We start from the raw sequence: 26,677 nt of genomic DNA on the forward strand, positions 1-26,677 counted from the left end.
CCCTCAGCCCCAACCAGTCCCAGCAGAAGACTGCCCCTCCCTGAGCCTGGTTCTGCTGGAGGTTTCTTCCTGTTAAAAGGGAGTTTTTCCTTCCCACTGTTGCCAAGTGCTTGCTCACAGGGGGTCATTTTGACCGTTGGGGTTTTTCCGTAATTATTGTATGGCCTTGCCTTACAATATAAAGCGCCTTGGGGCAACTGTTTGTTGTGATTTGGCACTATATAAATAAAATTGATTTGATTTTGATTTTGTAGGGCTCTGTGTTGAAGAGTCCTGATCACCCCAAGCTTGTGTTCAAGGGGGTGGTTTGAGCCAAAGAGCAGATATTGGTCAGTGTGAGTGGGTTTTCTGTAAACTTCTGTCTGGAGCTGCCTGTTCTCTCCAATTGTAACATCACAGTCCAAGAAGGCTAAATGGTTGTTGCTAAATGCTGATGTTACGATTGGAGAGAACAGGCAGCTCCAGACAGACATTTACAGAAAACCCACTCACACTGACCAATATCTGCTCTTTGGCTCAAACCACCCCCTTGAGCACAAGCTTGGGGTGATCAGGACTCTTCAACACAGAGCCCTACAGGTGCCCACAACTGCAGAGGGAAGGGCTAAAGAACAACAACTTGTACGGAAAGCCCTCACAGTATGTGGGTACCCACGATGGTCCCTGGACAAAGTGCAGAAGTCCCAGAAAACAAAGAGACCAGTTAACACCTTGAGACAGAAATTAGTTCACCCTAAGGACAGGATCCCTAGTTACAAACAGAGCAATGTAGTGTATTATATCAGATGTCAGGAAAACTGTAATGAACACTACATAGGTGAGACTAAGCAACCTTTAAACAAGAGGCTATACCAGCACCGCAGAGAGGTCGCCAGCGGACCTCAGTCTGCAGTTCATCTCCAACTGAAAGACACTAACCACACTTTTGAGGACAAGGAAGTGAAAATCTTAGCCAGAGAGAAGAAATGGTTTGAGAGAGGTGTCAAGGAAGCATTCTTTGTAAAACAGTTGAAACCCAGCATTAACCAGGGGGTGGGTCTCAGATACGCTTTGTCCCCTGTTTACAATGGGGTACTCAATTCAAAGCAGTTTCAGTCTTTTGTTCATGGTAATGAGTCATTCACGTCATCAGGAGAATCGTCAAGGGAGCCATCAGGGGAGGCTTCCATCCCATCATTAGGAGAGTGCTAACTAGAGCACAATAGGTGCTAATTAGAGCTAGTGTTCTATGCATTTTGACGCTGGTTATATCACACAGCCTGAATCATAATTTAACAGACTTTTCGGCTTTTGCAGAAGCAACCTGGGCTTCTTTTGGCATTTTTACATAAAACAAACATAATAACAACGTCTATAAACCCAAAGAATATATTCAGGAGAGTTTTAGGTACAATATAGAAAGAGTTTAATGCTGTTGTCCGTGTGGAGTCTGATCAGAGCATCTCAAATGCATTTCTTCTGTCGTGAATGTACTGAGATACCCATAATGCACCTGGATACAGCATGTCCACACTAAATCTTCAAAATTAGTGCATTACTTTAAAACTAAAACATATATCTGATATATTCACTTTATAAAACTTTATAAAGTTTATAAAACACACGTGACATTAATTTAAATAACTTGTCTGAAATTAGTTTGGTTAAAATTTTAACCATAAGTTAAAACTGTATGGCTCTGGATGACTTGGGTGATATTGCCAGCAGAACTAGCTCTTCTCTGTTTGTAGAGGATAGAACTGTGTATCTAGTACAAAAAGCTATGTCTGCAAAAATGTTAGTGGACTAAAAATTATCAGACCAAAATTTATCTGAAGATAATTGGTCTGATGATGGTTTTCAAAGTTATCTGAAAAGCTAATCCGATAATGAAAACATTATCTTCGATAATTAGCAATTAGCAGATTAGTGGAACTGTGGCCCCCACTGGTCAAAGATGAACACTGCAAAAACAGAGAGTTGATAGGACTAATATTTTTGGAGAAATTAGGGATATTTGTTGTGTGGGCCGCTGAAGAGGAGGTACTGCTGGCCCACCACCACCAGATGGCGCCCTGCTTGAAGTGCGGGCTTCAAGCATGAGAGGGCGTCATAGCAACCGGGAGTGACAGCTGTCACTCGTCATCAGCACCAGCTGTCACTCATCCACATCACCACCACCATAAAGGCCGGACTGCAACTCCACCTCCCCGCCGAGAAATCAGCCATCAGAAGAGGTAATTTCTCTGCAGTGAGAGTATAGTCAGAACATTTTTGCAGCCGTTTTCCTGTGGCGTTTCCTTATCTGTGGGATTGGCGTAAAGTGTGATCAGCGACGGCCTCGCTTCACCCTCCAACCAGATAAGTGGTTAGACAGGAGCTGCACGAGTGTGTGATTGGAGGTGGAGGTGCTCCCTCCCAAAAGAATACAGACTGTGGGATTACTGAGTGTGCGAATTCACACTCATCAACACTGTTTCTGTTCTCTGCCAGCAGTACCAGGTCTGACAGCTGGAGACGGTGACCACCTGGGGACACAGGACTTGGCGGCTCCGGTGTTCTTCAGATCCGTTGGCGGTGAGGGCCGTGTGGGATCCGGCTCGGCTCAGGACAGATGTCTCCTATCCTCAAGCCTGCCCACACGTCACTCAAATCTGTAATTCGGTGGTACCTAAACTGTGATTGTATTTTGTTGTGCACTACAACATTAAATTGTTACTGTTTGGCTTATCCATTGCCCGTTCATTTAACGCCCCCTGTTGTGGGTCCGTGTTCCTACACCTTCACAACAGGATTTCTTGGCCAGCGTCATGGATCCCGAGGGGCGTCAACCATCGCTTGAACAGCCAATGGAAGAGCGAGGTGAACAGGTGTCAGCAGGAGGCGTGTTAGGTGAGCTGCAGCAAATCTTAACCACTTTCACTGCTCGGCTGGACTTAGTCACCGAGCAGAATGTGATCCTCAATCGGAGGATGGAGGCTCTCACCGCCAAGGTGGAAGCGCAGGCTCAGGGCGCTGCTGCAGCACCTCCCCCTGCTGACCGGAGGCCTGAAACAGACATTCCGCTGGTCGTTCAACGAACCCCCCCACCGTCCCCTGAAGCATACATAAGCCCTCTGGAGCCGTACGGAGGCTTTGTCGAGACGTGCGCGGACTTCTTAATGCAGTGCTCGCTCGTCTTTTCACAGCGTCCCGTCATGTACGCGTCAGACGCTAGCCGGGTGGCTTACGTAATAAATCTGCTTCGAGGAGAGGCACGCGCCTGGGCTACGGCGCTCTGGGAGCAGAATTCACGGCTCCTAATGACATATACTGGGTTTGTGAGGGAGTTCAGACAGGTGTTCGACCACCCTCATAGAGGCGAGAGCGCTTCAAGCGTGCTGCTGTCGATAAGACAGGGGTGTCGGAGCGCAGTGAAGTATGCAGTTGACTTCTGCATCGCGGCAGCGTGAGCCAGCTGGAATGCTGTTGCGCTCCGCGCTGCCTTTGTAAATGGACCGTCTCTGGTCCTTAAGGAGCACCTGGTGGCGAAGGACGAGCCGCGGGATTTAGACGGGCTTATCGACCTAGTTATACGGTTAGACAACCGATTAACAGAACACCGACGGGAGCGAGACGAAGGGCGTGGTCAGGCACAAGCCGTCCCTCTTCCTCCCGGGTCCGAAAGGGAGCCGTCTTCCCCACACTCCACAGCCAGGGTACTCCACATGACGACAGCTCCCCCTGCTGACGTTGCTATGGAAGCGAGCAGGGCCAAAAGGCGATCAGATCAGAGACAAAGGAGGCTGGTCCGTGGGGAGTGTTTTCACTGCAGCTCAACCGAGCACATGCAGAAAAACTGCCTCAAACGGTCAAAACAGCAGTACTCGTCCTTAGAGACTGGGCTAAGGGTGGGTCATAATACCCACGCGGGGAAGCCCCGTCAATCTGCACGCATCCCAGTCACGATCCTGAGTGGGGATCTGACCCTTCATGCCCCAGCACTGGTAGACACGGGGTCGGAAGGGAATCTGCTGGACAGCACATGGGCAAGGGAAGTCGGGCTCCCTCTAGTGGCTCTACCTTCACCTATGAAGGTACGGGCACTAGATGGCACCCTTCTTCCATTAATCACACACCAGACAGAACCAGTGACATTGGTGGTGCCTGGTAATCACAGGGAGGAGATCATGTTCTATGTAACACCTTCCACCTCCCGGGTGATTTTGGGTTATCCTTGGATGATAAGACACAATCCCTGGATTGATTGGCCGTCTGGGGTTGTGGCTCAGTGGAGCGAAACCTGCCACCGGGAGTGTCTCGGATCCTCGGTTCCGCCTGGTGTGACAGCTAGTGAGGAGGTTAAAGTCCCCCCCAATCTGACGGCGGTGCCAAGTGAGTACCACGATCTTGCTGACGTTTTCAGCAAAGATCTGGCGCTCACCCTTCCCCCGCACCGTCCGTACGATTGTGCAATTGATTTGATCCCGGGCGTTGAGTACCCGTCCAGCAGGCTGTACAACCTCTAACGTCCGGAGCGCGAATCAATGGAGACCTACATCCAGGACTCATTAGCTGCCGGGCTGATCCGGAACTCCACCTCCCCGATCTCCGATCTCCACTCAAATCTGTAATTCGGTGGTACCTAAACTGTGATTGTATTTTGTTGTGCACTACAACATTAAATTGTTACTGTTTGGCTTATCCATTGCCCGTTCATTTAACGCCCCCTGTTGTGGGTCCGTGTTCCTACACCTTCACAACAATATTAGCTAACAACGGTGAACAATGGACACTGTGCTACAATGCAGCATGGGAGTTTGGGGTTTTGGGGTTTTAAATGTTATTATTGTGGTTCATGTTAATTTAGCAGTGTTGTGTTATTGAATTATTGTGTTTTTGTCGTTCAATTGGTTTAGTCAGTTTAGTTAAGTGTCATATTGCTGTTAACATGAGAGAAAACTGTACTGCATTTTGTGTCTTCCATCACGGTCTGTGTTTGTGGGTGTGTAAAATTACAAGCACATGCTTTCGACAGAATGCAGAAAAGACAAAAAAAAAAAAGCTGTGCATGCATTCTTGCGTGCACTTAACTTTGATCATGACCAAACGGTGGAGAGCTGACATTTGCCACTTGGTATGCTTATGTATTTTGGGTAAGGATAAATGCTGATAAAACATTGATAAGACTAATATTTTTTGGAGAAACTACGGATATTACCTAACAACACTGAACAATGGACATTGCTAATTACATTCTGGACTCACACGCCATTTCAGCAGGGGGTGGTAAATCATATTTATATTAAAAGCGTGAGTGCGTACACGCAAGTAATTGTAAATACATTAAACATACATAGATCACACAAGAAAGTGAAAACACTTATGTCCATTGTGGTCCATTTAAAAATCAAATGACAAAATAAAAGTAGTAATAAAATAAAATACAATAATACTGATAATAATAAGGATGAAGATGATAATAATAGTGTGCATATGATAACAAGAACCTAAACAATTTATAAATACATTAAGACAGTAAACTGACATTAAAAAAATTACATAATTAACAGGAAGTAAAAGGGTTCAGTTCTTCTTCTAAAAATTGTTGAGTTCTAAGGTTCTACAAACTTTCTGGACTTACACGCCATTCCAAGTCATTATAGAAACTTTGCATAATTTATTACCACCCTGGATAAATGTCAGCTACCTAATGTATAAACACTACCAATCTAGAGCCCGTGGATCCCCACAGGCAATGCGCTAATTACATTTAAATGAACAAAATAAAAATCTGCAGAATATCTAATATTTACTTATAACATTTACACAGTTAATAAATATAAAAAAATTGTGACCACTTTTTAGCTTCAAAAACATAATTTTTTATTGTCATGAAATTATGTCACTTATTTTAGGTTATCTCCTGCAAATTATTAAGAAAATCAAACTGTATTTAGTTAAGATCTTACAGCCATTTTTTTTATTTAGTGATCATCAGAAGTTGTCTTTACACTTTCATGTAATAAACAATATGCATGCAAAGACTCTTTTTCCAAAAAAAGGTTTTTAACTTGCTTCATAATTGCTTAATATATTATATAGAATAGAAAGAAAAAAAAAACTCTGATTTGATTTTTGTAGGAACAGAAATGTTTAATGTTTAAAACTGATTTTATTCTGATGCAATTAGTTTTTTAATTAAAACATTACATCTCTATCAGCAATGCGGGGTGCCTAAAACATAAAATAATATAGTGATTATTATAGTGATTTCTGATTTCCATTATTTTCAACATTTTAATACAGCAGAGAGTGTTATTTATTAAAATAGGTACAGCATACTTTGACAGGACTCACCTTCAACCTTTTCCGGAACCACGCAGGTATCGTCATAGAAGTGCCTTGCCACTTTGTCAAACATACAACCTGAAAAATTATTTTAAAAAGTAACCTTCAGAGTAATAATACACAAAGAATGAGAGTACACCTTCACAACATTCATAAGTATCATCAGCAGTACCTTCAGTCCTATTAGCGTGAGCCAGATAGCCGTCTTGCCGTAGGTAGACAGAATGGCAGCTAGGCACTTCTGCTGAAAGCCAGGCAAGAATGGGAAAGCGGGTGTTAAAGTGCCTGAAGGCAGCATTAAGAACACTATCTCAGTTATCTGAGAGCAGTCAAAGCCTGTTCCCTCAATGCACCACTGGCTCTGATTAAAGAATATGCCCACCAGCAGTGATAGCTCCCAGCCACAGGCCAGCTCACTACATCACGCTGTTAAAACAGCTAGTGCTCCGAGCGGCTCCACTCACAGGAAGATGTACTATCGCGTGAGACTCAGTGTTTGTGTGGAAACAAGCTGACATGATGCAACTCCTCAAGATGATACTTTTCCACAGTTTTCAGATCAAATCTACATGGACCTGAAGGTGTTGGTTTCTTTGACTTTTCAGTGAGTATTCTGTAACTGCAGCATGTTAGCTAAACACAGCTCATGTTTAGTAGCTGTTTTACAAATGCTACCTTTTTGATAAAACTTGCTTCATACAAATATCAGTGTACTTTCTAAATTAATAAGTGCTTCACCATTTTTCTCAATATCAAGCTGAAGAAAAATGCATTTAATCATTTAAATGCGTTTGATATTAAAATTGATTGATTCTTCACCTGTATTCACCCAATCACTTTCACAATACAACAGTTCTATGATTTTGAATCTAAGAATAACTGGTTAAAAGTGTATTCATGCCTATAACTTAAAAACATACAGCACCTCTTAGATTAAATCTCAGAGGACTTAATGGAAACACCTGAAGAACCCTGCTTTCATGTTTAATAAACTCAGTGACCTTCAAATGCCCCTGACTGAATATATTTCTGTTGGTAAACTTAATCCAGTATTTTAGATTCTTAAAGCAGGAAGACAAATTAACGAGAAGCCCATGGGAGTCAAAGTGGAACTACATCTGTGAAATATGTTTGTCCATAAATTTCTTGTTTAACAGCTCTATTTAATATAAACATATCTTGTGTAATGGACTACACGTCCTTATATAATTATTTTTGTGAAATGTGTTCCTTATTTACTATTAATGGCATTAAAGTTACAAATATAACTTGATTTACAAGCAAATATTAAGGGTCTAAGCACCACCGCACCCGCACCACCACAGATCCAGGCCTGCCCCAAGCAGGGATCACAGAGAAGCCTTGTAAGACTCTCAGGCAAGATCTATATGAGGTTTGGAGCATGTTAGAGCTCTGAAATTCATAACTATACGAGGTCTGTCCATAAAGTATAGGTCCTTTTTATTTTTTTCAAAAACTATATGGATTTCATTCATATGTTTTTACGTCAGACATGCTTGAACCCTCGTGCGCATGCGTGAGTTTTTCCACGCCTGTCGGTGACGTCATTCGCCTGTGAGCACTCCTTGTGGGAGGAGTCGTCCAGCCCCTCGTCAGAATTCCTTTGTCTGAGAAGTTGCTGAGAGACTGGCGCTTTGTTTGATCAAAATTTTTTCTAAACCTGTGAGACACATCGAAGTGGACATGGTTCGAAAAATTAAGCTGGTTTTCAGTGAAAATTTTAACGGCTGATGAGAGATTTTGAGGTGACACTGTCGCTTTAAGGACTTCCCACGGTGTGAGACGTCGTGCAGAGCTCTCAGGCGGCGTCATCAGCCTGTTTCAAGCTGAAAACCTCCACATTTCAGGCTCTATTGATCCAGGACATCGTGAGAGAACAGAGAAGTTTCAGAAGAAGTTGGTTTCAGCATTTTATCCGATGCGCGGACCCGTCCGCACGTCTTTCATTAAAAAAATCTCCTTTAACAGTGGAATATCCGGATAAAATGCTGAAACCGACTTCTTCTGAAACTTCTCTGTTCTCTCACGACGTCCTGGATCAATAGAGCCTGAAATGTGGAGGTTTTCAGCTTGAAACAGGCTGATGACGCCGCCTGAGAGCGCAGCGCGACGTCTCGCACCGTGGGAAGTCCTTAAAGCGACAGTGTCACCTCAGAATCTCTCATCAGCCGTTAAAATTTTCACTGAAAACCAGCTTGATTTTTCGAACCATGTCCACATCGATGTGTCTCACAGGTTTAGAAAAAATTTTGATCAAACAAAGCGCCAGTCTCTCAGCAACTTCTCAGACAAAGGAATTCCGATGAGGGGCTGGACGACTCCTCCCACAAGGAGTGCTCACAGGCGAATGATGTCACCGACAGGCGTGGAAAAACTCACGCATGCGCACGAGGGTTCATGCATGTCTGACGTAAAAACATATGAATGAAATCCATATAGTTTTTGAAAAAAATAAAAAGGACCTATACTTTATGGACAGCCCTCGTATGCATTGCAGCACGATCTACCGGCACAGTCCCACCAAATTTAGCACTGTGGATTTAAGAGAGGCCGTTCATACACCTGCCAAATTTCATGCCATTCGATTAACCAGTTAAACCCATCATAAATTAAATAGCTGTGCACAAGGTCCAACTCAAAGTAAAAAAAAATTGCCAACAGAGCAAAATATTTGAAAGTTTCCAGTCCAATTTTTCAGAGTCATGAAGCAGAGAACATTTTGACACCAATCTGGCCATTTTGTGTGAAAAATCCAGAGACAGCTTCAAGTAGGGCCATTTTGCATATTTCGGAATTTTGCAAAATGAGAAATCATGGCACAAACTGCCTTGGCCTATACCCATGGAAAGAGCTCCATCCACTGATCACAACAATATATGGTTCTATGTGTGACTGAAATTTTACAAGTTATTAGACGTTTTCATTAAAACGTATTTATTATTTATACTGCCACCTGGATATGGCTAGGTTGTTCTGTGCTCTACCAAAATCACAAAGTTCATGCCATTTGGTAATCTCATTAAGGAGAATACCCATCATTAATTAAATAGCATCACATATGGTCAAGTCAAGAAACTTGTAAACAAAGTAAAAAAAATTCAAGGTTTCCAGTCCAATTTTTCAGTGACATTCCAGAGAATATTTTGACACCAATCTGGCCTTTCTGCATCAAAAATCCAGAGACTGGTTTGCGCCAGCCAATTTTGTATATTTCAGAAATAGCGAAAAAAAAACTATTAGAAGCTGTTTTTTTCAAAATGGTTTTATTATTTATAGCGTCATTTTTTACTGACCATTTTTTATATACAGACAGTTTGTACTGTGGCCTACACACTATAAACAGTATTCTGGTTGAAGCTAGCAAAATTGGCAACATTTGGGCCATCCATTAATGAGAGCACATTCTGAGATGTTTTGGCTGTTCTAAAATGAATTAAAAAATATGAAATAATGTTTTAAAAGGTGATTTATCATCATCTTTTGTCTGACAGTAAAACAGCACCTACATGAAATTTTCAGCAATTTGTACCAGACCCACACCGTTAGAACAAGCTCACTCCACCAATCGTAACGGTATAATTTTGTCCTATGGTTGACCCCCATGGATCAAACGTTATTGGTGTTACCATGTTTTTTATTCATTATAGTGCCACCTAGCACTTTTCACTGGCCATTTTTGTATATGGCAAGTTTTTCTGACATCTACTGACCCTGTAAATTTCACATTTCAACTCTGCCTGGTTTAGCCTGCACACAAATTTTGGGTTTAAAAAACTAAACAAAAATCAGCACAAAAACAATAGGGTCCTTCGACCAACTTCACTGGTGCTTGGACCCTAAAAAGATGCCATGAGATCAATTCTGCCAAGCTTAGCCATGTCCATGTCACTGTGTCACAACATGTCACTACCATCATATCCACTACCATATCATATCAAGACTCAATCCATGATTCCAGTGCTCACCATGTAAACACAATCAGCACATCCAAGATTTTACAATTGTACATTTAAGCAAAACCTACACCCAGATTTGTTCAAACCTCTGAAATAATGTTTTTCTCTTCAATTAACCATGTACAGGAAGGCAAGGCATCCTCAAACCAAACTGCTGAAATACTAAGAAGAGGCAGGAGAGAAGACAATCAATAAAATCCTCCCTGCAAAACATTGACAAGAAAACAAAAGGCAGAGTTACTTTTTACTGCTCTCTTATGCACTGAAAACAAAGTAGAAAAGAAAGAAAATTGACCAAAGTTGGAAGAACGACGTGGCAAGGATAGTATGGCCTGTGTGTAGAGAGAACTAGAGATACAAGAGCAAAAGTTTGTAATAGTCAAAGGTTCGATCCCCTGACCAGATTGACAAAAAATATAGTGGGTTAGTGGTTAACACTGTTGCCTCACAGCAAGAAGGTCATAGGATCGATTCACACTTGTGGCCTTTCTGTGTGGAGTTTGCATGTTCTCCTCGTACTTGTGATCTCAATGGGACTAACCCAGTTAAATTAAGAATAAATTAAATTACCACAACTAAGGGCTCTAATCTCAACATTGCACCTAGTTTGCAACTGAGCACCTCACATGGCAGTTCCTGAAACAAGTGTGTGAATGGATAAATGTGAAGCGTTATTGCAGAGCTCTTTGCAGAACTGTCTTAGATAGAAAAGCACAAGCCTAGCATTCCCTTGGGTCCACAATGCTTGAAGCAGGAGTATCCCAATCCCATGCCATTTGCCATTTACAGCCAAATTATGCCTAGCTCAAACAACTCACAATAAAGGTGAAAACAAAACAAAAAAAAAACAGCCTGAAAAACACAGTGAATGGTGTAAATAGCCAACTATGTACTGTAAACCTCTCAGTACAGCACCACCAAAGCTTTCTAGCATTTCTCTCAACCCGTGTACCATGAAGAGCCACCGAGCTGCATGTTTGCACCATTATTGCAAATGGCAACCGATTAGCACAACTTTGAGAAAATGCTTAGGAAAACAACGAAACACTCAGACTACCATAAATGATGTTATTACTGATTATTTTAAGATTAATCACTTAACTGTTTAACCTATAAAATATCAGACAAAATAGTAAAAATTTTCACTTAACACACACCAAGGTGACATATTCTTTATAATTATGTCTGACCAACAGGGCAAACCCAAGTTGCATTGACTTTTTAAAATATTAAATACATTGGGTGATTATTATTATTATTATTATTATTATTATGTTCAAAATATTTGGTAAATAATTTTCTATCAGCAGACTAATCATTTTATCTTTAGAAATCAGCCACTGAAGTGATCACTTGGAATGAAAACCTGCAGACCGCTGGCCCTGTAAAGGCACGTAGTTTACAGCATAGTCGAACTGACCTTCCATTTAGTGTACATGTCAGAACATCCCACAACATGTCAATCCTGTGATCAAAACAGCCAAACAGGTTACAAAGTGAATTTTCAATAAACAGACTGAGGCCGTTCATTTCGGCCCATAAACATTTCTCTGAACTTCATCAAAGTAATGGCTTGTAGAGGAAATTGCTGCTAATGAAATTAACATCTCCCCTCCCATCCTTTGCAACAGGCCTGCTCCAGTCGGCGTGCTCCATTGTGACTGCTAATAAATCCACGCTAATGCTCAATCTTGGATGTACAGAACAGGACTGTAGTGGACACAACATGGACAGGAGTTCCTGTCACCTGAAACAAGACCCAATACGGACCTACATGCGTTATTTTTAATGTGACCTTTACATTCCTTAAGACAGGTCGACTGTAATGATGATCATTTTAAAAAATATAAAGTTCATTTTTAGATGGGACACACTGCAATTTAGTTTATTAAAGCGTATATTAAAAATACTGCTGCTTGGCTACATCGTGGGGCTGTAGAAACAAGTCAATATATGAGTGTATCAATGTTACAAGTTGTTAACTGACTAAAATTGAAGCTTTTAACTGAAAAATGAGGACTCATATCTACCCTGACAATTAACACTGTAGCTTCCATCACTCCTACACAAAAAGGAATTAAAATTTCTGCGTTGAGCTGTTGTTGAATGAAATAAAATCATGACCAAAATATGAGATTTTCTGATTAATCAAATCTACGCTGAAAGACTTCAAGCAGGAGTATCGCACTGAACATAAAATGACTCATGTCCAGTCATTTTATGTTAAGTTGTGATTACAACAGATGTCACAGAGTGACAGCTACAAAGATACCTAGTTTGCTTTAATCAAAAAGCATAACAACTCAGTCCACCTGTTACCTGAAGAAAAAGAGCTAAACTGCAATTGTTTTTCCCCGACACCAGTGACAGAAAACTGTAGAGCTGCAGACTAAACCAGGGTTGTGGTGGCTGCTTTTCTCTCTGACTAATCACTTCCAGCCCTGTGTCTCCTGGGTCCTCTCTTTCCGCCTCGTGAATGAACTCAGCAGTCCGGCTTAAGTTCATTCACGTCCTGATCCACCCTCAGGCCCCAGAGAGTCCACAGGCTGATGATTAGATCCCTTTACCCTCTTGCTAAAGAGAGTGGACAAGCGTAGGAGGGCAATTTTTGGACTGTGACCAGGCATAGTCCCCCTTTTTCCTATTAGCGCACCACAGGAAATGGTGACCGGTGCAGACACCCAGGCCAACCAGATCCCCTGTCCTAATAACGGTCAAACTCAATAAACACCACCGCCTCCTTAGGCTTCTCCCATTCCTCAAATGATAATGCTCTGGCAGCAAAAAATAAATAAAAAAAAAATAAGGCTGCTACTGCTGTTTATTACTCAAAGTTTGCTTCTTGAATCAGTGAGGAGAAAAGTTCAAATAATTTCACTTACTTCTAAGCAACACACATACACTCACAAACCAGCACTTTTAGAAAGTCCTCACCTGAGTCGTAGCTGAAATCCCTCGGCTCCTGCTTGATCATCATGGATGCAGGGTATGTGTGGGGTAACGGTGCACCCATCATGGCCGGGTGTTCGAACAGGGGATCGGGGTACTCCTGCTTGAAGCCTTGCGGTGGGAAGGGGATGTTGGGCTCTGACATCTGCCTGTGGTAGATGGGCCGGCCATCACGGGCCATCGTCGGTGGGGAGGGGAACGAGTGACACGGCTCTGAGAGTTGACGACGAAATCTGTGAAGTAGAACAAATACAGTATAGTGGATTTACTTTGAGTCAGACAATATCCATCATTAATGCTGTATTTAACTTTTCTGCTTAGAGAAGATAATGGACCCTATCGTGTTAGATCTGAATCAAAACAGAACACATAGCTACACAAATATCGTAGCTAGTTGCCAAATGATGCAGTTGTCATTTTTATTGCACAAAGTTTGAGAGATTTAGTAGCAAATGTACTTACACTCACTGTGGTCATGGACATATTGTTATAAAATGAAGTGTGGTCAGATGTAGTGTCAGTGCATTCCTACTGTTAGGCATCAGGCATCAGAAAGCAATTGCAGCATAGAAGGTTAATCAAAAATACTTTAAAATACTGACATGCAGTAAACAAGCATTAAAAAAATTGCTAAACAAGTAGTTTTGTTAACCATGTATCTACAAAGCCATTTTGCCCATGTTACTTCATGCCTTGGAAAAGTTGGAAAAAATTAAATTAAGTTAAATGTTAGATGATTTCATACAGAATGCACAAAGCTGTTCTGCAACCAAAAATAATCCCACTGGCTGACTTGCAATAACCAGATCCATTTAGCCAAGTTTCTCAGGTGAAGTTAGTACAGCAGTCCTTTGTTTGTATATCTCAACTAAGACCAAGCAATCTGCCCTATCTGGATCCAGACAACAATAGAAGCATGAGTAATATGTCATAACTTGGGTGACCATCATTTTTTTAATTATGTAAATGTCTGAGTTCATCTGAGGAAAACTTTGAATAAAAATGCAAGTTTCTTCCTCACACAATGTCAATTACTCCATGTTTCCATGTTTTATGTAAATAAAAGGTTACAAATGAGAACAATGTTATGCACCTACCTAATCAAAAATGCTATTGAACCAGACTTGGTGAATTAAACTCATGCTCATTAATTTAAAATGTGATTTTCCATACATGAATTTGGTCTGTGACTAATTCAGCCCAGTCTCAAGTTTTTTTTTTTTTTTCGTGCTCCACTCACGAAATGAGTCAAATTTTCATGTCGGAACTTTTTTAACTCACTATGCCTAACCTTACTCCCACCCCACCCCCAACCCTAACCTTAACCATAACCTAATCTTACTCCTTCCCCCCACCGTAACCATAACCCCCCCCCCCCCGCTTCACTTTTAATTTTGTGCAGCCATCATGGAATGAATGAGAATGAATTTGTGCTGCTGTGACGAACATGAGGCGCTTTTCGTCACAATATCATGAACTAATAGATTAATGTATATTTCGTGCTGCTGAAGCACGACTTGCTGTGCGACCAGGTTGGACTAATTACCATTTCCATTCCATTCCTTTCAATTAGTAAAGCCCTGTTCTCACTTTTATGGATATTTGACCCTGAAAGTCTCAGTTTGTCACAGTTTATTTATTTTGTGACAAACTGGGATGTGAAGATCACAGTTGCCCATGAATGTGATCTACAGTTGTGGTGTTCAAAACAATAGCAGTGTGATTAAAAAAAAGAGTAAAGCCTTATAATAGCTTTTATTGTCATACATGCAAATGCATTTGGAACACTGCACATTCTATTCCAAATCAAAACATGAAGAAAATTTTATTACATTTGTTATTACTTTACAGAAAGTGAAGGAAAAAAGAATATTAGGCTGTTCAAAAAATAGCAGTGTCTGCATTTTATTTGTGCAACCCTTATTACATCCTTTCAGGTGGCCCTTAATTAAGGATGAAAGCAGCAAATGTTGTACATGCTGGTTGTTCTGGATTTCTCTGTGAAATCTGAGTAAAATGGGTCATTCCAGACATTTTCAGAAGAACACTGTAGTTTGACTAAAAAGTTTATTGGAGAGAGGAACACTGCAGAAAATGACAAGCTGCTCAGCGAAAATGATCTCAAATGTGGCAACAAAAACCAGAAAGACGTGGAAGAAAATGCAAAAAGACCATTCGAATGGATCATAGAATAGCCAGAATGGCAGTGACTCAGCCAATGATCAGATCCAGGGTAATCAAAGAAGGTCTGTAGTTACCTGTGACTACTGTAACAATTAGATGACGCCTACGTGAAGCCAAGCTACGGGCAAGAAGCCCCCGCAAAATCCCATTGTTGAAAAAATGACGTGCTGAAGAGGTTACAGTTTGCCAAACAACACACTGACTAGCCTAAAGAGAAATGGTGCAACATTTTGTGTACTGATGAAAGCAAGATTGTTCTTGGGTCTAGGGGCTGCAGACAGTTTGTCAGACAACCCCAAAAACTGAATTCAAGCCACAGTACACAGTAAAGACAGTGAAGCAGGGTGGACCAAGCATCATGATATGGGGATGTTTCTCATACTATGGTGTTGGCTCTATTTATTGCATACCAGGGATCATGGATCAGTTTGAATGCATCAGAATATTTGAAGAGGTCATGTTGCCTTATGCCAAAGAGGAAATGCCCTTCAAATGAGTGTTTCAACAAGACAATGACCCTAAACACACCAGTAAGCGAGCAGCATCTTGGTTCCAGAAAAGATTAAAGTTATGGAGTTGCCAGCCCAATCCCAGGACTTTAATTCAATAGAAAAGTTGTGGGGTGACATAAAAAATGCTGTTTCTGAGGCAAAACAAGAAATTAAGAGGAACTGTGCAATGTAGTCCAATCATCTTGGGCTGGAGTACCTGTTCACAGGTGCCAGAAGTTGATCAACTCCATGCACCACAGATGTAAAGTTCTCAGAAACAGTGGTTATACAACTAAATACATGTTAGTTCAGTGATTCACAGCTATGTTCACAGGAAAGCTAAATTTTCAAGTATTTTTTTTTAATTTATACAGTAAACATTTCAGTTTGTAAAGAAAAATACACACTATTTTTTTGAACAGCCTAATATTCATTTTTCTTCACTTTTTGTAAATTAATAACACATTTGATAGATTTTTCTTCATGTTTTCAATTATAGAATGTGCAGTGTTGCCAATGCATTTGCATGGATGGAAATAAAAGCTATTTTAATCATTTTGAGCTTTACTCACTTTTTAATACACACTGCTATTATTTTGAACATAACTGTATATTGTGCAAATTGATAATTTAATGTCATGGACTTGGATCATATAATCTGTGCAAAAGCAACCATACAAACTGTAGACACTGCAGCATGTCTGTAGTATAACTTTAGCGCAGCCTTGATGCTTCCCTCCCAGTGATGTCACAGCATGTGACAGAAAAAAAAAATGCATTTTTGAACATATTGAAAATCCTCCCGTGGTTAATGACATTGACAAAATGTCTCATATCATCACAGGCACCCTTTAATGTAAATGGACTGTATTGAAATAGCTCATGCTCAAAATACCTTAGAGTGTTGCCTCACATTTTCACACACCAGTATCTGGGTGCTGCTATGCAAGGTGTGCAAGTGCACACCAGGTACAATTTGGGGATTAAGGACCATGCTGAAGGTTCTTCTGTGATTTCCCAATCTAACAGAGGTTTGAACTGAGGATCCTTTGGTCACAAATCCACCGATTTAACCACTTGACCATCACTTCCCACTGATGTTTGCCAAGCTATGGACATGGTTTCAAACCAAGACCATCCAGGACAGATATTAATCAAAGTGAGAACAGTGAATTTTTTTTTTAGCAAACAAGACAGAGGTTGACAATTCTAATCCAATTCCATTTTTTCTGCGAATCTGACTGGTTAATTATGTGAGATTTCAGATTATAAAATATCACGTGGATGGTGGCAAAATATTAAAACTGTTTCACATTTGATGTATTATTCCGCTCTCTGACCGCGTTGCTGTGCAGGTATCAACAATGACGCTGTCATCTGAGACCAACAGAAACCAGTGCAGCGAAGGTGATGCTGCAATGCGTGGATTTAATGGATTTAACTGGATTAATTGATGGATTTATCGTGGATTTAACTCAGTGCAGCTGACGAGATGGAGAAATCTGTGGGTCTGCTCACAGAATTTACAGTTTGGCATGAAGACGCTGTCACGATGGTAAGCTTTGACGAGCCGACCACACCCTTTCACAACAATCCGCCGACCGAATTACTTACAGAAAAATAAACCGTGCAAACGATGGAACTGAATTAGAATGGGAACGACCCTGTTGTGTCTGTTGATTTGCAGACGTTTATGCTGGATTACGGTCACAAATATCCATTTTAAAACTCAATTTGCGACTGTAAAATCCAGCATGAACGTCCGCTAAACATCAGACACAACAGCGTTATTCCCTAATTCTAAAATTCTGAATATTACACAGCCCTGTAGCCTACACTAACTTCAAGCTTTTTTTGTCTTTGAAAAATATGCAACAGTCCAAAACTCAACAGTATTGAATTAGAAAAGATGATAAGAGAGAGGAAACCAGCAAATCCTCACATGGAAAAGCTTTTTTGTTGTTGTTTTTGTTTTTTATAATTGGCATTGAAATTATTAAATAAATAAAGCAGTTATCAAAACATTAAAAGCTAATCAATTTATTAAACTAAATTTCCATTCAAATTTGATTTTGTCATCTACTAAGCTCAGAAAAGATTCTAATACTGTTGCTGTCCTGCTGCTTTCAAAACATTTCTGTACCTACACCTCTGATCTAGACCTGGCTCTGTGAATTTGCATTCAGTGTAAACTGACACAGGCACAACCGTCTGCTAAATGGCCAACATGCAAATGTGATGTAAATGTAGAACTACCTGTGGTCCATAGAGTATGCGTTGTCAGGGAGAGGCTGTGATGAGGGTGGTATGTGGGCATAGGTCCTGTCTGGTTTTGGTGTTGGGGCCGCCGTGGGTGAGGCATGATGAAGCGGGGACACAGGAGTGCTACAAGGTGGCGTCACTGGGCTGGAGGGCTTCATTCCTGCAGGCTGCTTCTGCTCACAGGCACTGTTGCCATGATATGGGAGTGAAAATACAACTATAAAAATACTGTACTGAAAAAGTAGGCTCTAAAATATTTATCTCTAAATAGGCATAGGATCAGTCTGATAAATTAAATTATTTTAACATTCAAAAACTGTTTTTTAATTCACTAGATGCATGAAGTGGTGCAGCATTTAACATTTACCCATGTGAAGTGCCTTGGGGTGACTTTATTGTGATTTAGCGCTGTATAAATAAATTTAGATTTAGATTTATACAGTATGAAACCAAATATCCTGCATACCTCTTAGCACCAAACTACTATCACATCCATCCCTCCACTGTATCATTTTTTAAAATTACAGTAGTGCACGCCGCATGCTGTTTCAGTGGTTATATTAATGAACACCTTGCACCCTTTGGCATACACTGTGGAGATTTTGATGAAAACCAAGGTCTGCCAAATGTTGTCTTTTTTTGTACACTCAATACGTATGACCACATGAGCAAATGAATCACACATATGATTCACCAGTTATGAAAGAAAATTTCAAGATGGCTCTCTGCATGCAAGATTATAATCTCAGTGTACACAAAATTTCACATTTTGTGTAATGGCAAAATGAGTGAGCTTATTATTTCCATCTTATCCTGTTATTTTTGTAGTGCTGGAGTATCTTGAATTGATAAAGTTACTACTTGGGTTATGAACGTCATGAAGATATTTTTAATTTAACTGCTGGTAAAGGTGTGACAGATTTTAATATCAGTGCAATATGTTTTTTTGCTGATTTTAAAAATGCTAATTCTATCATCAGGAATGTGTTGTTTCATAAGTATTGTACTTCATTTTATGGTTGCCAGATTCTTCCTTTGTACTCAAATGAAATCGAAACCATTTATTGTGCTTGGAGAAAGTCTATATGTCTGGCGTGTGCCATGTACCACACTTTGTAATATTTTGCCATATCTTGCAAATTGTACAGGTATTGAGCTTAGTTTTGCAAAACGTTGCATAAAATGTATTGATAAGATGCGCAATAGTGATAATAATGTTGTAAGTACAATTAGCAATATGGGTCTTTTTGGCTCTCATTCTGTAATTGGTGCTAACAGGAGATAGCTTTTGCATAAATTTCAGTGTAATATTAGTAATGTTTGTGCCTCTTGGAGACATAATTTTGATGAAGAGGTATTCAGACTTGCACAACAAATTATAGAAATGTGTGCAATGAGCGATAACTGTGAGGTAAATTTGCTCAGCGAGCAAGAATGTGCGGTCATAATTACACACCTGTGTACAGGGTAAAGGTCTGGTGCTTTTTTGCATTATTTCTTTCTTTTCTGTGTTTTATTCTATTTGGTTGTACGACTTTGTTTTTAAAAGTTTGTGAACAAAGGAAATACAAACAAGGATAGTGAATGTCATGTATTTGAAATCAGTTGAAGATCCAGTGTAAATAAGACACTCAAACCCCTTAATGTTGATTCAAAAAGAAAACTCAGCCAACACAACTGTACAAGGTGTTTTAAATTTACTCAAGTGCATCAAAACTGAAACGTGTATAACAGTGCTGACAACACCATTTTGACATACGAGGTCTGTTAGAAAAGTATCTGACCTTTTTATTTTTTTCAAAAACCTGATGGATTTGAATCACGTGTGCTTGCATGAGCCAACCTTGAACCTTCGTGCGCATGCGTGAATTTCTTCACGCCTGTCGATTGCGTCATTTGCTTGTAAACAGCCTTTGTGTGAGGATGGGTGTAGTCTCTTGTCGTTTTTTCTTTGCAAGGAAATGGCGGAACGACTGGAGCAGCACGACTGCATCAAATTTTGCCTAACAGACCTCATAAATAAATAAAAATAATAATAAATAATAAATCCCTATATTATTCCAAATATTACAGTTACATTTTCTAGTTTTTTATTAAGCAAATTTATGATCTTGTGTTTTTAAAACAGAATGCGGATGTAACATGAAATAACAGTGGTAAATTATGACACCATTTGTTAATAGTGTCATATTTTTGATGCAATGAAAGACTCTGTGTTGTTGTCATGCCCACCTGGCGTACGGACATTTTTCTCCATATTGGAGTTTGAAGGGCCGCTCCTGACCACAGTTGGAGCTCAGCTCTGAACATGGGCTGTGTAGCTCCCTCTTAATCTTCAACTGTAGTCCGTGGAAAGCCACTAGAACCAGAAGAGGTAGAAACATGGAGAAAAACTCACTTGGGTACTGAATAAATTCAAATTCAAATTTATTTATATAGCACATTTAAAACACAGCTGCAGCTGACCAAAGTGCTTCACAATAATAGCAATACAAAAGTGTAAAATATCAAAGGAAAAAAATAAAAATAAATAAATAAATAATCTAAAAATACAGAGCAAAATAGCAGAGCAAAGCATACACCACTTAGCCAGTGTTGAAAGCCAGGGAGAAGAGATGAGTTTTCAGTCTGGACTTAAACTGTCCCACAGACTCTGAGGACCTGACAGTCAGCGGAAGATTGTTCCAGAGTCGTGGCGCTGTGACAGAAAAGGCTCTATCACCTCTGGATTTAAGCCTGGCTTTAGGAACAGCCAGGAGAAGCTGGTCAGCTGACCTCAGAGCCCTACGTGGAGTGTACAGCTGCAAGAGCTCACTCAGATACATCGGGCCTATACAGTGCAGACACTTAAAAACAATCAGCAAAACTTTATATTTAACACGAAAGCCGACAGGGAGCCAGTGTAAGGTGCAGAGCACAGGGGTTATGTGCTCATGCTTCTTGTTTTAGTCAAAAGGCGGGCTGCAGCATTCTGTACACTCTGCAGGCGCTGTAGGGAGCGCTGGTCCAGCCCAACATAGAGAGCATTACAATAATCCAGACGTGATGTTATAAATGCATGGATAGCTCTTTCAAAATCAACTCGAGTAAAATAAGATTTAATCTTGGAAAGAGTCCTCAGCTGAAAAAAGCTGGCCCTGATGACAGAGCTGATGTGCTTATCAAATCTGAACAATGGGTCAACTATCACCCCTAGATTTTTTACAAAAGGGCGGCAAAAAGTGGACAGAGGACCAATAACACTGTCTTATCCTTGTAGAGGGTTACTTTGCCCGAACACTAAAATCTCAGTTTTATTTTTATTAAGATTCAGAAAATTAGCTCTCATCCAGACTTGTACATCATTTAGACAGTCCTGTAGTATTTTTACAGCAGCCTGGGTATCACACGAAATTACAGGAAGGTAAATCTGAATGTCGTCTGCAAAACAATGAAAACAGACTTTGTGCTTTTTAAAAACAGACCCAAGAGGGATCATGTACAAAACAAAGAGAAGTGGTGCTAAAATTGAGCCCTGGGGCACGCCATATTTAAGAGGAGACACAGAGGAAGAGTACTGTCCTATATTAACAGAAAAACGTCTGTTGGAAAGATAGGACTGAAACCAATTTAGCGCTGAACCCTTAATACCTATGTGCGTCTCGAGGCGAGTCACAAGGACACTGTGGTCCACTGTGTCAAAGGCTGCAGATAAATCTAAAAGCAGAAGAACCGCAGAGTTCCCAGCATCAACAATTAAAAGAAGGTCATTAAAAACTTTTAAAAGGGCTGTTTTAGTACTGTCTTAATTTAAAACCAGATTGAAACTTCTCCCCTATTTCCCCTACTGAATACTGAATACTGAACAACTGCCAACTGCCAGTCAAACAATGGATTATGGAAACTTTGCATGTGCCATTTGCTGGACTTTACAGTATTTGCCATTGCATCTACATGGATATGTATAACAAAACTTAGTCTCTGCAATTAATCCCTCCTAATTACAGTCAGAAAATCCAACAGTGACTAGTGAGCAGCCATAGTTCATCACCTGGGGAACAACTCCATGTTTTGATGGTGGGGGAAAACAAATACAGACACAGGAAGAACATGCAAACTTCAGACACAAAGGAACTGGGCATTGGTGGAATGGAATCATGGACCTTTTTAATGTGAGGCAAAAGTGCTAACCACTGTTCTACCACATGATAAACATGGCATGCTTGTGTTTATTTGTCAAGATGTCCCTGGAATTGTATTTGATGTATAGAATCCCGTGACAGAAAGATCGACTCAATTATTTTGTTGTCAATGATATATTATATATTAATGTAACTTTCAGAATTAGCATCTACAGCATGGTTTCTATTCAAGAGGTGCCTCATCCCTCATATATGTTACATTTTTGTAACTAATTTACAACTATCATGGGTTCAATCAAAGCACATACTTTCACCACAGCCCAAAACACCCCATCTTGTAATGTTTAAAGCCTCTTTCAATATTTCATGAGTCCACCCATTTTTATAGATCCATGATGGAATTTAAGGAATTCTACTTCAGGTTAAACCCAAATCCTTTCACTGTGTTCTGTGAAAACTGGTTGAAAATGTGGTGCTGGCCATATTTTTATGGCCGCCACCCCCCAAGTATTTTACAATCACTGAAGAAACAATTTATGCATTACAACTCAGTGATTGATTGATTTCATCTGGAGAAGGATATTGAGATAGTTTGGACATGCTGCAAGGGATAGTAGAAACAACATTGAGATACTGCTCATGCAAAGCAGAGTAGAAGGAATACAAGGGTTTAGATTAACAAGTGGTCTGGTTTAAACAAGATGGGCACATGCAAGGTGATGGACAGTGGTGGAAAATGGAGATGGCTGGTATCATCCAAGTGATCATTATTATAATTGCATAATTATATAAAGTGATAATTATATGATAATGAATGATAGTCCCAATCTTAATTTAGCCAGCTGTGTGCAGCCAGGACATTCTATGTGCCAGTTCAAAAATCAAATAAATGACGAGTGTAGAAGGAGGAAGGGCATTCACCTTAAACATTGTAAAATCTCATCCACATTGGGGGCACAAGGCAGTGCATTTGGAGTTTCAGTCCCAAGCCCAGATAAATGAGTAGGGTTGTGTCAGGAAGCGCATCTGGTGTAAATTTCACCAAACGTACAGATTACAAAACAAATTTTCATACCAGATCAGTCAAGGCCCAGGTTAACAACAACCACCATGGGTGCTATTGTCCAACAGCATACTTGCAAAAAATTAGGTGACTGTTAGGTAAAGAAGAAGAAGGGGAGGAAAGTTTGAAGTTTGGAAGTGAGACTTGGGAATTTGAATGTTGGCCGTATGACTGGTTAATCGAGAGAGTTAGCTGATATGGTAAAGAGGAAAAAGGTACATATACTGTGAACACACAAAACCATGTGGAAGGCCAGATAGTGGTAAATTTTGCAAAAAGGCTTAGAAATGAGCACAGCATGAATTATAAGAGTGGAGGAAGGTGCACATAGATAGACTACATTCTGTGTAGGAGGTGCAACTTAAAATAAATTGGAGCCTATTAGGTGGTGGCAGGGGAGAGCATACTTAGATAGCACGGGATTGTGGTTTGTAGGATGACTTTGGAGGTGAAGAAGAGGAAGAGAGTGAGAAATGAACCAAGGATCAGATGGTAGAAGCTGAAGGAGGAAGACTGTCATGTGAAATTCAAGAAGGAGGTAAGGCAGGCACTGCATGGACGTGAAGTGATTCTGGACAACTGTAAAACTACTGCAGATGTGGTGAGGGAGAGGGCTAGGAAGGTACTGGGTGTTACATCTGGACAGAGGAAGAAAGACAAAGAAACTTAATGGTGGAATGAAGATGTTCAAGAAAGTATAAGGAGAAGAAGGATTACAAAAAAGAATTGGGATAGTTGGCAGGGGTTAAAGTTGACAGGGGTACAAGGAAATGTGGCGTTAGGTGAAAAGAGAAGTGGCAGATGCTAAGAAAAGGCCATATAGCGAGTAGTACATGAAGCTGAACACTAAGGAAGGAGAAAAGGACTTGTACTGACTTGCCAGTCACAGGGTCTAACCTGAAAATGATGTACAGAAGGTTAGGTAATAATGAATGTAGGAGGGAATGTGCCGACAAGAGGAGAGCATGTTGAGAAGGTGGATTGAGTATTCTGAGGAATTCCTTTTTGCTCAGGGCCACCGCAACAGATCTCCATGTTGAATTGGCACGTTACACACCAGATGCCCTTCCTGACGCAACATTACATGAAGGATGGGCATGGGTGATTTTAAACTGAAAACCTTTAGTTTCAAAAGCCACCACTTGGCCACCAGACAACCCAACGGAATAGCATTTAATAACGCTTTGAAACAAGAGAGCAGTCAAAGAAGGAAAAAAGGCCTTAAAAAACTTCAATGTAATTCTTTTTACCAAATAAAACATAATAAACTCAGCAAAACTCATAACAATATTCAACAATTGTGGCTCTATCAGTACAACAGGTTGTATGCAAACTGAAAAAGTGGTAAGTTGATTTCTGTGAATGGTCAGCCATGAATAGGTGTAAAAGGAATTGTGACTGTATCTGGTCCGTAATAACAAACAGACACACACACCGACCAACTGCAAGGAGTTGCAGTGAAGAGCTGGTCACGTGGAAGTTCAGGGTGCTTCAAGCTCAACCTTTGTGCAACTACGTTCAATCTCAAGGATATTGTACAGGCTGCTTGATGGGAGGTGCCCTGTCCCCGACTGTGGTCCAACTTGGACTGACTGCACTCATTCTCAGACAGTCTAGCCAAGGTTGTAAGCAACTGCTGTCTAATTTGTAAATGCAGACACACTGCAATCAATTGCATTCAGCCTGTGACCCGTCACAAACAATACATATTTGAGTGATGTATGGATCAGCTCTAACGTCATCCAAACCTGTTACTATACATAAATCATCCACCCACCAGCCACCTGATCATTAAAATTGCTCTAATTTTTACTGGGTAGTTATAGAAGTCATGAGACAGTGACAAGGTGCTCCTGCTGCAGCTGTCTGTGAGCTGCTGTATGACTAAAATTTGCTGCTCGCTATTTGTGGTGCTGAAATGCAACTAAAAAGAAAAGGAGAAAACAAATTCTCCCTACCTCCTGTACAAATTGAGATACTTCAAAGCATGTGCATGCATGCATGCAGACACTGAGGGATCATTTTTGACTGTGCTTAAATACAGAGCCACTTTTGGCTGGATAGCTGTTTTTCTGACTGCAGTTTCTCACTGAACCTACATGCGGACACATGATAACTTGCAGAACAAAGGAAAAAGCGCAGCACGTGGCTGTAATGGGAAGGATAAATCAGGTGACAGGATATTGTCATATGTTTTACAAAAAGGTCAGTATCACCAAATTGGTATTGTGATCTAAACTTAGTTTAGCCAACAACATTTAAGGTATGATAAAACCAGATAAAAAGAATGCAAACTGTATAAATTAAACATTAAAGCAAATGAAGGATTTCTCTATCACAGGGAATTGACATCTTAGAACATCTACACAGGCAACTCACTTCAAATCTCATTTTTAATGATGACAAGTCTGTCAATGAAATATGGCAATCATAAAACTGGGGTTAAATTCTTTATCTGCTTTCATCTGACTGTCAATACTTTCCAGACGACAACAACAAGACTCATTGATCTGAAGGGAACAACTCTCTCTACCTATGGTAGAGTGAGCATGGTGCATCTGAGAGACTGTTAAGTGCCTGATCAGTCCTGATTAACATCCCATCAGCTTGAGTCGTGATCAACACTAATCTGATTGGCTGTGCTTCTGACAAAAATCTAGTCAGTCAGTCAGTCAGAATGAAGTCAGGCTTAGGCTCCTTCACATATTGCTGTCTTACCACAACTACACACAAGACACACAGTGGACCCACAGCATGATGCCAAATGAGTGGAAGGGCCGGTTGAGGATGGAAAGGGTGATTTTTCTGCAGACTGTATATATACTGGACAAACTCTGCGTGAAGTCACCCATACAGTTTCCATAGAGACCTGGAAAAACTGTTTTGAACCCCAAACATTGCTGCTCTAGGTGTCGCCATGTTGGCAGCACTTAGTCTACATACATTACGACCAACCCATATTTGGGTAAAGAGGTAGTGCGTAGGATAAACTGTGCATGAACTAGACAGGACAAATGAAGCCCACCCCATCTTCGAGCTACAAACAAGCAAAGCCAACAGCTTAACCTTGGTTCAGGTGTTTATTAAATCATATTGTTGGGGACTGTGCAGTATCTCTATTAACAGTTTGCTTTGGTGTGGGGATTAAAAAAATTATGACCCGCTTATTTCTTTAATAACTGTGGATTAACTGGATCTAATGGACCAAGCTACCGGTGGCTGCTAAAAGTGCTAACACCATTAGCATACAGTATTAATTAAGATGAAAATTTTCTCTGAGAAAATACTGCAACACAAACATCTTAGCTGATCTGTCAGGGG

General features: G+C 40.5%; 1 protein-coding gene across 6 annotated transcripts in view; it reads right to left on the minus strand.

Annotated features, from left to right (window-relative positions):
* The window catches only part of etv1 (ETS variant transcription factor 1), a 55,880-nt gene that overhangs the window by 15,031 nt on the left and 14,172 nt on the right, over window positions 1-26,677 (minus strand). For 3 of the 6 annotated variants that reach the window (XM_034174324.1, XM_034174322.1, XM_034174328.1), the window contains 5 exons: window positions 20,405-20,531; window positions 18,167-18,358; window positions 13,221-13,468; window positions 6,482-6,553; window positions 6,319-6,387 (listed from right to left, as the gene is read on the minus strand). In XM_034174324.1, coding sequence (XP_034030215.1) covers window positions 6,319-6,387; window positions 6,482-6,553; window positions 13,221-13,468; window positions 18,167-18,358; window positions 20,405-20,531 — 708 coding nt within the window. The remainder of the gene's footprint in view (window positions 1-6,318; window positions 6,388-6,481; window positions 6,554-13,220; window positions 13,469-18,166; window positions 18,359-20,404; window positions 20,532-26,677) is intronic. The other 3 variants (XM_034174323.1, XM_034174327.1, XM_034174325.1) reach the window with 3 other exon arrangements.

This window comes from Thalassophryne amazonica, chromosome 7, assembly GCF_902500255.1.
Source record: "Thalassophryne amazonica chromosome 7, fThaAma1.1, whole genome shotgun sequence".
Classification (NCBI taxonomy): domain Eukaryota; kingdom Metazoa; phylum Chordata; class Actinopteri; order Batrachoidiformes; family Batrachoididae; genus Thalassophryne; species Thalassophryne amazonica.